The following is a 12,203-nucleotide window of genomic DNA, read 5'->3' as shown; positions in this document are numbered from 1 at the left end:
AGAAATGAAGAGTTCATCTTTAGTGAACTCGATAATCCATTGTTAAATAGTATTTTGGTATATTTTCTTTTTTTATGGAGTAGGTTATATATATATATATATTTATTTATTTAAAATTAGAAATTCATTTTGTAAGGTAATGTGGACAAGATCACTATAATTATCTAAGTTTCTCGATGTTTGCAATATCTAACTGGTTGTATTCGTATTCGATTTTTTTGTTTTGCAGCTTCGCCCCATCTTAGATTTCTTTCAAGCTCCTCCACTGCTAGTCCCTACAGAGGAATCCAATAGAACTACCCTAGGCGACTAGGGTTTCCCTACTCTGGTGATCGTGACCTTTGTTGATTCTTCTCCTTAGCCATCACTGAATCCTGATCCACTTCCTCCTTGATCTTGAGCACACTTGGGCTGATAAAGAGGTCGATGTGTCCTTCACCTAGTATCAGTGTTGTTGCATATTGACGAGAGGGTTTGGATCGTAGATTGAATCGATGGCAGCGTCTTCGTCGTCGATGGGGCTGGTAACTCAGTAGCAGGAAGAAAGAAGATGAAGGTGGAGATTGACCTTGAGGCAGCAACGAAAATTATGAAGCTGTAAAATACAGAATTCAAGACGTTTACATTGTAGAGGAGGAAAGCTCAAAGTTTTCTAAGGCGGCAAGGTGGCTAGCGGTAGCAAGAGTGAATACGAGGAAGCGGTTCAATGCTGGCACCTTCAAAGACATGATGAAGTTTTCATGGTAGCTACCCTATGACCTGAACAATCGCGAGGTAGATGATAACCTCTTTGTGATCCAACTATTTTCCTCATAGACTGGAACCATGTCATGCATCAAGTAACTTGGACTTTCCGAGAGCTTCTAATGGTGATAGAGGTTATGCTAAGGGCAAACTAGGTGTAGTGAAGCTTGATCACACCCATGCATGGGCGCAGATTTATAACATTCTAGGTCTTCACCGGTTCCAAGCTATAACTGACAAGGATCTACGAGTAGAACTATGTGTGCATTAGAGTGTATATTGAGGTCATCGAACCGCTGGCCCTCTTTGCACCTCTTAATTTGAGCAAGTAAGAGAAGATTATTCTCCCCATAAAGTATGAAAATTTTGGATTCTTCTATGAAGTATGTGGGCATATAAACCATGAGTGTGGTGATGGTGTTCATGTATCATATGAAGTGGACCATGGTTAATGGATGATCGCAACAAGGACGGGGATGCCAATCAACCAAGGATTTGGTCAAGGAGCTCATTCAGCTTAGGAAGGAAGAGGAACGATATGTGACATGCGAGGAAGAGGGTGTGGTGTGCTTGCTCTCTCGTAAGAGTGGTTGGGTACCATCAAGTGTAAGGGTGAAGTAACCTAGCAATAATTATTTCCCTCGATTGAGAACCAAGGGTTATCGACCCCACAAGAGTTCTTCCAACAAACAAGGTCTTCGGTACCTGCACATAAAACAAAAAAATTCTTGCCCCCAACGTTTCAAGAAGTTTGTTAAGCTTCTTGTCCTGCTAGTTACAAGGGTAAATTGCACTGTATGGTATAGATAGATAAAATAAATAAAATGGTACAACAAGGTAAAGTATTTTTAGTGATGTTTTCAATAAAGGAAAATAGACCATTAGTGGCATCTCTCCAAGAAGATAAGTGTGGTGTGGTGAACAAATTAAAATTAGGCATTGATTAAATTGCAATATTTATATTTATTAATATTATCATTCATAGTATAATCTTGCCTAGGCATTATGTCAGTGGTATGTAGACCATTATCCAACTTCATCTACAACTAATGCTCCACCCAAGATAGATATCCATCATGCATCTCAAAGTATTAAATTCATGACAAACAAAGCATTGTAATAAGCATGATGACATAATGTAAACAGTAAAACCACCATACAGGAGTGATAAAGAAAACATCCTTTTATCATTAATAGCAACAATACAATACGTAAAGTCATTGGGGTAGATCACCACAAGATTAAATTCACTGTCATGCACAACTCTCTCTGGAGAACTACCTATCAATTGTTGCCATAGATGACAAATAAATCGAAAAGCATAGATGGCTACTTAATTATTCAGCAAAGAAACTTCATAAGATTCAATATAATTCAATGACCAAACTGATCATAAAGTGAAAATTCATCATATCTCAACAAACACAACCACCGATTAGATCATATTGATCACGGTCATGTGAGGCAGCTAATTAATTGAATCAGAAGGGAGAGAGGATGCCATCTAGCTACTGCTATGGACCCTAAGCTCCTAAGGAAGCTACTCAAGCATGGTCATGGTGGCAGCAAGGTCGATGAAGATGGCTTTGGTGATGGATTCCCTGTTCGGCGGGGTACCAGAACATGCATCCAGATTGAATCTCCCCGGAACATGAACTTGCTGTGGCGGGAAAAATCACGAGAAAATGGTACAAACGGTTTCTCGAATTATGGGATTTATAGGCGGAAGAAATGACGTAAGGCGGTGCACAGGGGGCCACACGGCAAAGCCACACGGGTGGTCCCCTGGCCGCTCCGCCAGACCACGTGGAGGCCAGGGTCCCCCCGGCCCATCCCGATAATTCTTGGTATCCTCTGGACTTGAAAAAAAAATCCCGGTGTTTTTGGAGGTCCGTAGATATGGATTTTTCTAGAAAATCAAAAACATGCAGACAAAGGCAACTAGCTCTGGGCACTGAATTAACAGGTTAGCCCGTAAAAAATGATAAAACTGCTATAAAAAGTATCCAAAAGTGGTATTATAATAACATGAAACAATCAAAAATTATAAATACATTTCAGATGTATCATGGTGCAGGTCGAGGTTGGAACACATATGTCCCAAGGAAGCGCGTGTCGGGTGGTGCAGGTCTCGAAGATGAGGATGAGGATCTTGATGACTCTCGGCTGCGAGGCCCTTGAAGCCACTAGCAAAAGAAGAGGAGGATAGGAACAATGGTGGGTGGTGGGACTGCAGCAAGGAAGAAGTTAGACCTCTCTGATGTGCATTTGAAAGAAGAGACTGCTACTACTTTGCGCGCGCGCGAGGGTGGGGGGATAGAGTTGAGGGGATTCAATTAATATAATATCAACTCATTGAAGGAAATTGAGGGCATGTTTAGTTTAATGAATATATTTCATTGAAAACCCTATCTGTTACGCATAGCCCTATCAGGTATTTTAGTGGGGGTGACGGAACCAAATGCATCAAAGAGCATGGTTGCCAGTTCATTACCAGTATGGGGAGGGAATGGTATTCCACTCGCCCCCGCGAGTGTATGTGTCACCGAAGGAACGTAAGAGAGCAAAGGAAGGGATTCCCGAGCAAGTCAGTTACATCAGAAGTTGAATTGGCCGGTGGCTTCCGTTGAGGAGGAACACCACGAGCAATGAATCCCCTATGTTGGAAATGTTGTGGGTTGGGCGATCCCGCAGGGTTCATGAGTTGCGCGACCTTGCATGAGATTGTGCATCGACGGTACTTTGTGTTGTGGAGACTCAGATGGTAAGGTATCATCTGGCCTTTTCCCAAAGGTGTGATCCTGAGTTATCGAATTCACGAGAGGATGTGCACTACAACAAAGACTCTAACAAGTCTTTGTTAACAAATTCAGTTGTCCAACCGTCCCTTATTATCTCGGTTAATAAGAATACATATTCATGCAAACGGTCCCTTATTATCTCGGTTAATGAGAAGAATATTCGGGCAAAAACGTTTGGGTGTTTAATGATTACACTGATCCTCAAGGATTGACTTTCCGCAACCATACTAAATCTTTCGGGAGAGAATTCCTTATTTGGCCCTTTCTTAAAATTTGGTTCCTTATTTGGTCCAAATAAAATTTTCTTCCCTATTTGATAGCAAAAGTAATTTTTGTTCCTTATATGACACTTTCGTATATTTTAAACACTAACGATGTTAAGTGTGAGATGAAAAGACCATGTTGCCCTTGTAATTTTTTTGTACCCTGATCATCATCAATACAAAGAAGAGGTTGCTACACAAACGCTACAGACCATGGCAGGGTACACACTCACGCATGCAAAGGGGTACAGAGCATGCACGCATGCACACATGCACATAGCACCCAACAAAGCCAGCACTCACGCATTTACGCAAACAGTTTCTGGGCACGGCGAGGAAAGTCACGCCGACATCTCTTCCGAGCTCCAGATTGCAGCACGCATGAGAGAAGAGGATCAACATTAGTCGCTACCCCTGTTCGTGCAGCCGCCGGCACCCCAGTAAGTCACACGCCGGCCATACGCACGAACAAGCAAGCACTTCAGGAGCCCTGCTAGCAAGCCACATGCACACGTTCCGCCAACCTCAGCAAATGCAGCGTACATATCCACTCTGTACCCGCATTCGTGAATGATGAACTAACCAAAATATTGGAGCATACATCCCTAAAACATGGATAAACTGATTGCCTTTTTCTTTTTACTATAGTCAGGATAGTCACACAATACAACAATGCACTAGGGGCAAAACGGTCTTTTCGCCTTACGCTTAACACCTTTAGTGTCTAAAATGGACGAAAGTGTCATATAAGGAACAAACATTACTTTAGGTGTCAAATAGAGAAGGAAATTTTATTTTGGGCCAAATAGGGAACCAAAGTTTAAGAAAGGGCCAAATAAGGAATTCTCTCATCTTTCGGTCACTTGTGTTCATAATAGCATTCGCTCCTTTCCTTCTTCTCGATCGATCTCCGGGATTCTGGGTACCCGCGGGGCTTTAGAATGATAAAGAGACAAGAGACAACTCTGTTGCAATCGAGCACATACATGACTATAAATATTCAAAGTCATTCCATCGATCCTTTGTACAAATACATCGGGTTGCAAGGCTATGCCTCAACCCATTGCCTTATCGAATTATCCACCATCTTGTTACTACCACAACTTAACTTTTTTGGGGTTTTCCTACAACATTCACCATTCGCAAATAGACTTTTTAATAAGACTAGGAGACTGCCCTTGCGTTGCTGCTGGCCAAAAATGAATATGTAAGCAATGCTCATTTTAAACCTGTTGGAGCGGTAGCACCACATTGGGTGCGCCTGATACTTTCGCCCAAAACACTGCGTAACACTACAAAGAGTGCATGCCTCGTGCTGAATTTAGTCCGTGGAGAAAAACTGAACGCTTACTGAACCAAATGGAACCCAATATCTAAGATGTCATTCTTGTTCCAAGCAAGCAACCAGTGCTGCTTGTGTAACTGGTCTATACAAAGAATAACCGTATCACTTCATGGTACCAGAATATGCAAAGTTGCAAACCATATTCATACTACCAGAATCTTCTTCAAGTATAAGAGAAATCATTTGCAAGACTGTGCATGTATAAGAACGAACTGAAGCACCCATTTCCGGGCAGCATATATGGACGCCGAACAGAAGTATATATGTTCTAAAGTGTATCAGCCTGATCAATCTAGGTCCACTGGAGCCCCCCGAGGGCTGAGGAACATGGAGGTTGTCGCCGTGCTTGCTTTGAGTAACCATTACAAGGAATATACAGGAACCCGGCTGTGCTTTAGTGGGAGATATTCTGAACAGGAGATGAGTGGCAATTGTCTTGAGGATGGTAAGTAAGGTGACTTGCATCATGCTCTGGTATGTCTGAAGCCTACTGTCATCACTGCACAAAAGGAGCACATCACCTGGATTAGTTGCTTATCCCTCAACAGATTGGGGCAGACATACACATAATTAACCTATGATTTCTCTCAACAAACTGCGCAAGTGGAAGCACAAACTTACCCCGATTCTTATTTGCTTGTTGGAACCCGAGCCTCCGGCGTCACTTGTGCCACCCGTACCTCCCGGTCCAGCATTGGACTTATCAGCTGTTTTGTACATGCAGAGCAACAGAGATTTACACTAGCATGATTATCCAAGCTACGAATGAAACAACACACATAAAAGAAGAAAGTGTCATGCACATACCCCCTTTCATCCCGTACTGATTCTCACACCCTATGCACGTGCAATTTGGGTTACACCCTTTCAGTTTCTTCAAAACAAGAACCAACTAGCCTCAGTCAGGATCAGAGAAAGAATAAGCATGTCTAGTCTTTTGGAAAGGAGATAACCGTTCACCTTGTTGCAACCGCAGACTCTGGTTTTGCAATTTTTGGTTTTGCACGCGCACTCCACATAATCCTCGTCGGCCTGGAATAAGTGCAACACATTTGTTTCAGGTTCCTGGAAAACACCAGAGTAGCACGGTGTTCATGAATGCAGTGCCCTCTAACGAATATCTTACCAGCCAATTTGGGTTGTTCTCGCAGTCATAGCACTTGCAACGTCCCATAACGCAACTCAAACCCTCCCTGAAACATCTGCATTGGCTGCACGCAATATATCAGGCAACAGTTAGATGGCAGCTTTGGACAACTAATATACCAATTAACTACTAGTTGATTGGATAGATCTGGTTCAGATAATTCAGCCACTGTGTTTGAACATACCAGTTTAGGCATTTGGTAAAGCTGCAGTTGCACTTCACCAGCTCACCAACTGCCTCTGGCTTCGGCACGGCCGCAGTAAAAGAGCTCGGGGCAAGTGGATGTGGTTGAGCGATACCTTGGGCAGTAGAAGAGCTCGGGGCAAGCGGTTGCGTTTGAGCAGTATCTTGGGCAGCAGAAGAGCCAGAGGCAACCGTTGGGGTGGTACCTTGGGCAGCAGCCAGGTTGATTGTTCCAAGAGATAAGCCGTTCTGGCAGTCACCACCGCAGTTGCATCCCGAATAGCATAACTCAATCCCTATTAAACAGTCACAAGTGCTGCACATAACAAAGCAATTAGCCTTAACCAGCTGACTGGATAGATCAGGTTCAGGTCATTCTAAGTGTGTGCGGTTGTACACATACCCTTGGAAACACTTCTTTGGGGGGCAGCTGCAAGTTGTCCGCGACATTGTGGACACCAATGACGAGGTATCTCTGCAACGCGATGCATAATTTTATAAGTATGTAGTATCGAACAGATGGTACTTGATTGGGAGATAAATCGATTCAGTCGATCAGCTGTAGTTTTTTTTTGCCCGTAAAACAAAAGTAGTACAAATCAAAAGTGAAGAAAAAGAACTGTTTCTGTTCCGCTACACAATTTGTGAAGGAGGCACCAACTTGCCAACAATTCGCCATTGCAAAGGAGAACAACTTGTTTAAACAATTAACTAGAACTAATTCTGGACGACACATACCATCGACATTCAGGTTCAGCCTTCATCATCACAAAGCAGCAAAGCATCGAAAGCACATCAAGAATCTTTCTTGGGAACAAACAAAATAGTAAGTACTAGTATACTCCATGCAGTAAGTTAATTCCAACAGAACATCCCACAGCACAGCTCATCTTACAGCAGTTTGCATACAAGTTGGGCTAGGCAACTCACTCAAAACAAGTCAGGTGAAATTGCATGCCATTCAGTAAGAAGATCACCAGAGCTCAAACAATCAGCTGCAATATCTTCTCATAATACAGTAACGGACAAAATAGTCGTGGCACCATTAGCAAGCATTCACGAACCACGCCAGCAACTAACTCAAGTAAACTATACATTATAGCAGATGAACCAACTAGTACTTGACTAATTAACTTTGTGGAAGCAACTGAATATTGACACTCAGCAAGGGGAGAGATAAATATAACGGGTTCAGCAACCAATTTTGCTCAGAAACTAAGAAAATCAGAGGGATTTTTTTCTGAGAATGCGCTAACAAACAAACAGTTGAGTTGGTGGCACCATTAACAATCATTCATGAATTACACAAATAACTAAGAACCCAAGTAAACTATATATTATAGCAGATGGATCTCAATATCAGCAGATGCAATAAATACATATGGTTTAGAGCAGGAACCAAGAAATTTAATAAAATGAAATAGTTCATTAATTATGCATCCAAGTGCGCCATGCCCATAGAATTTACAGACTATACTCAACAATGAACTAGAACTAATCCGGGAGAACACAACGTGCGCAATCTTGTCTAGGCAGCAAATACATGCATCCACCTACACGGTTGGCGTATGAAATAGGCCAGCATTTTACACCATAGGTTGTATTCTGCATTCAACGCAATGCAAGACGAATGTCAATCAAAAGAAGATGAATGCTTGCCTGGAGAATCAGAGCTATTAACTTTGTGAAAGCATCTGTATCCTAGAAAACACCCAGTACTTAACACTCAGCCAAGGTTGATAGATATATAATGGGTTCAGCAACCAATTTTGCTCAGAAACTAACAAAATCAGAAGGATTTTTTGCTCAGAATACCTTACAAACAATACAGTAGGTGGCACCCTTAGCAAGCATTCATGAATCATACCAGTAACTTAGAATGTGAGTAAACTAGCAAATGAATCTCAACATCAGCAGGTGACTCAGGTACAAATGCATCCGAATGCAGGAAATACAGAGTCTATCATCACAAAGGAACATCACACAACACAGCTCACCCTACAGCAATGTGCACACAAATTGGGTTAAGCAACGCACTAAAAACAAGTCAAGTGAAATAACATGCCTCTCAGTAAGAAGATCACCAGAGCGCAAGAAATCACTTGCAATATCTGCTTGGAATAAAGTCACAAACAAAACAGCCATGGCGCCATCGGCAAGCATTCATGAATCGCAACAATAAGTAAGAATGCAAGCAATATAAATACTCAACAACGAACTAGAACTAATTCGGGAGAACACGCGCTCAATCTTGTCTAGGTAGAAAATACATGTATCCACCTACACACTTGGCATATGAAATAAGCCAGCATTTTACACCACCGTAGGTTGCATACTGCATTCGACGCAATGCAAGATGAATGTCAATGAAAAGAAGATGAATGCTTGCCTGGAGAATTGAAACTAATTAACTTTTTGAAAGCATCTGTATCCTAGAAAACACCTAGTACATAACACTCAGCAAGGGTTGACAGTTATAATTGGTTCACCAACCAATTTCTCAGAAACAGTTGGTGGTACCATTAGCAAGCATTCATGAATTATACCAATAACTAAGAATCCAAGTAAACTATATATTATAGCAGATGAATCTCAACATCAGCAGGTGACTTAATTAAAAATGCATCCGAATGCAGGAAAGACAGAGTCTACCATTGTAAAGGAACATCACACAACACAGCTCATCTTACAGCGATGTGCACACAAATTGGGCTAAGCAATGCACTAAGAACAAGTCAAGTAAAATTGCATGCCACTCGGTAAATAGATCACCATAGCACTAATTAATCAGTTGCAATATCTGCACGGAATACACTAACAAGTAACAAACCAATACAGCAGTGGCAGCTCCCCTGATCCATCCAATATCTGCTCGGAATCACAACAATACAAGCATCATTGCCATGATTCACGAATCACTGCAATAACTTAAGGGCTTAAGTAATATGATACTACCTAATGACTAAGAACAGAACAGCCCGGGACGCGAATCCCGTCTAAAATCCCGATCCCGAATCCCGGCCAAAATTTGCAGAAACGAAATGTCCGGCAGAAATTCGCAGAAACATTCCCGATGAAGAACAGGTCACCGCACAACCTTCCCGGCCAAAATCCCAACCCCAGATGCGAACGTACGCCGCGGAGCGTGCGGCGCCCGACCGGAAACGCGTGATCCCGTCCTGCCGATTAGCTGATGACTAGTAGCAGGCAGGGGACTGCGCTGCTGCGGGGGTCGGAGAGGGGGAGGGAGGTGGGGGCGCGCGCTTCTCACCTGCACCTGCGGACGTGCGGAAGCGGGAGGAGAGGCGGATTCCGCGTCGCCGGAGAGGAGGAGCGAGGGGGCGGCGGTGCCTGCGGCTGCGACGAACAACGGAACGGGGGGAAGAAATGCTCGTCAGCTCAACGGAACGGAACGGTTGGGGAAGCACCAAACCCTAGGCGGAGGAGGCGGAGGGGGAGGGGAGGGGCGAGAGGATGCCAGCGGCTCACCTGCGGGCGGAGACGCGACCGACGCCGACGCCGACGCCGGCAGCGGGAAGGAAGCGAAGCGAAGCGAAGCAGCACCGCCTCCTCCGCTGCTCCGCCTCGGCTATAAGCCGAACGAAACGAAAGGAGGAGCCTTGTGGGTTGGGCTGGGCTCGGATTCCCAGCCCAAGACTGGCTCAGCCCAAGACTGGCTCTTCCTTATCTCTCAAAAAATTGCCCTAAAAGACTCTCTCAAAAAATAAATCCAAATCCTAAGTTTTTTTCAATTTTTAAAATTTGAATTATTACATTAGAGTGAATTAAAAATTATTTAGAATTTCTGTGATTGATTGAATTAGAGTGAATTAAATCCAAAGTTTTAGCTACTGGTGACTAGGAGTTGATTGAACTGATTGATAATGTGGCTCAAAATAATTCCAGTGACTAGGAGTTGATGATTGAATTGATTGATATTGTAGTGACTAGGAGTTGATTGAACTGATTCATCTTAGCTAGTGGTGAAATTCCGGTGAGCTACTCCACCCCGAGCCCCGACCTCACCATCGCCCAGTACTCCAATATATAGCCTCAGCCCTCTCCACAAAAAGAAACTCTCTCTGGTAATACAGTTCTATTAGGTAATAGAACTGAATGGCAAAAAACGCTTTCTGCTGAACTCGTAGATCTTCGTCTCCTGTCTAAGAGCATCCGAGTTGTTAGATGACTAGACCGTTTAGCATCAACTTCCAGCGGACACCGATGTTTAGAGTGAGATGGAGGAGAGGGTTGCAATTATCACTCTGCCATGTAGGCGATGTCCGCCGCCACTAGCCAAGCATGTCTTTCTTTTCTAGTCATATTATCCCCATTGTGGTTTACATTTTGGAGCATTTCGGTCATGACTCACCATTCAAAGTTGCAACACCATGCAAGGAAGAGTGATCACCGCCCGTGCTAGCCTCGTCGTCGGTTCAGCTAGAGAAATCGGGAATGAAAAATGATAATTTTTTAACGGACATGGGGGAAGAGGTTCCCCACCTGGATATATTACTCCAATCAAACACAATAGTATCCATTACATGAGAGCATCAAGGCGGGAGGATAGGAATAACGGGCAAAACTTGGCAATATCCCCTTTTTGCTAAGGCTTTTAACTGTGTGGTCCATAGGGAGAAACCATGCACAACATTCCAAATAGTGATTCAAGATTAAAAAAATGTCGGAGTTGAAAACCATGGTGTTTGTTGAGTTCTATATATTCCGCAGAATGATGAGATCCACCCATGGTCAGATGTTGGGGTTGAGGCCAGGGGTGAGCGGACGTCATGATGATGTCCGTGCGGGATGGATCCACAATGCCGAGATTCAGCTAAACCTGAGCAGCTAGGGGACAAAGAAGTGTTATGTGGGAATTAAACATCCCCGTAGAATCATAAGGGGCATCAACCATCCGGCAAGGGTGGTGAGCGATCTCATATCAAATATCATATCTCGCAGCGAGGGCATGAAGCTGAGTCGACGATGGTATTTTGGTGGAGGTTGGCTAGGACTGGAAAAGGTAGCCTAGAAGATCTTGTAAGCATCTAGTGTTTGATGCTCGAATCCTTGCCGGATAATAAGCGGGATGGCCTTCGAAATGTGAAAGTGTGTCTTCATCGGGCGGTGGCATGCCCCCAATGGACTGCTATGTTCCCACAATGCAAGGTCCAACATGTTATTTCCTCCAGGTCAGACCATTATCCTTTGTTTATTCAGTTGATGGGTATTCGGCCTAAGGTCGTTATTAACAAGCATTTGAGATATGAAGCTTTTTGGGAGAGGGAAAGTATGGCTTTGGATGAACATGTTAGGGTGTTTCGGAGCAATAGTTTGCAAGTTAGGGATTTAAAGGATGTGGCGACTAATCTCAATAAATTAATGAAAGACCTGCACTCCTGGAGTCAGGAGCATATTGGTTATCTCCCAAAAAAGATGGAGGCTGCTCGTAAAAGATTTAATCTTCTGTTTAAAAGAAGTGATAGGGCAGCCGTGATGGAGAGAAGGAAAATTCTCCTGGAGATGGATGAACTTCTGTTAAAGGAAGAAGTCATGTGGAAGCAAAGGTCTTGCATTGAGAAAATGATTTTGGGGGACCGTAACATGAAGTTCTTTCAGAGAAAGGCTTCTTGGAGGGCGAAGAAAAATAATATTTCCGCTATTAAAAGGAGTGATGGGTCTATTACTGAGAATGTGGATGAAATCATTGGTGTTACAAA

General features: G+C 43.3%; 1 protein-coding gene across 1 annotated transcript; it reads right to left on the bottom strand.

Annotated features, from left to right (window-relative positions):
• Positions 1–5,170: 5,170 nt before the first annotated feature.
• LOC123070137 (CRC domain-containing protein TSO1) lies at positions 5,171–10,092 on the bottom strand. The gene is made up of 9 exons (XM_044493162.1): positions 9,973–10,092; positions 9,755–9,840; positions 6,887–6,958; positions 6,485–6,799; positions 6,280–6,364; positions 6,114–6,185; positions 5,961–6,027; positions 5,775–5,860; positions 5,171–5,652 (listed from the first exon to the last, which is right to left on the bottom strand). Exons 3-9 carry the CDS (start codon positions 6,931–6,933, stop codon positions 5,650–5,652), a joined length of 675 nt encoding a protein of 224 aa, XP_044349097.1. The 5' UTR covers positions 6,934–6,958; positions 9,755–9,840; positions 9,973–10,092; the 3' UTR covers positions 5,171–5,649.
• Between the last annotated feature and the right edge of the window lie 2,111 nt (positions 10,093–12,203).

This window comes from Triticum aestivum, chromosome 1A, assembly GCF_018294505.1.
Source record: "Triticum aestivum cultivar Chinese Spring chromosome 1A, IWGSC CS RefSeq v2.1, whole genome shotgun sequence".
NCBI lineage: Eukaryota > Viridiplantae > Streptophyta > Magnoliopsida > Poales > Poaceae > Triticum > Triticum aestivum.
Note: the sequence above shows the minus strand (reverse complement) of the source record. Positions and strands in the feature narration are given on the sequence as shown.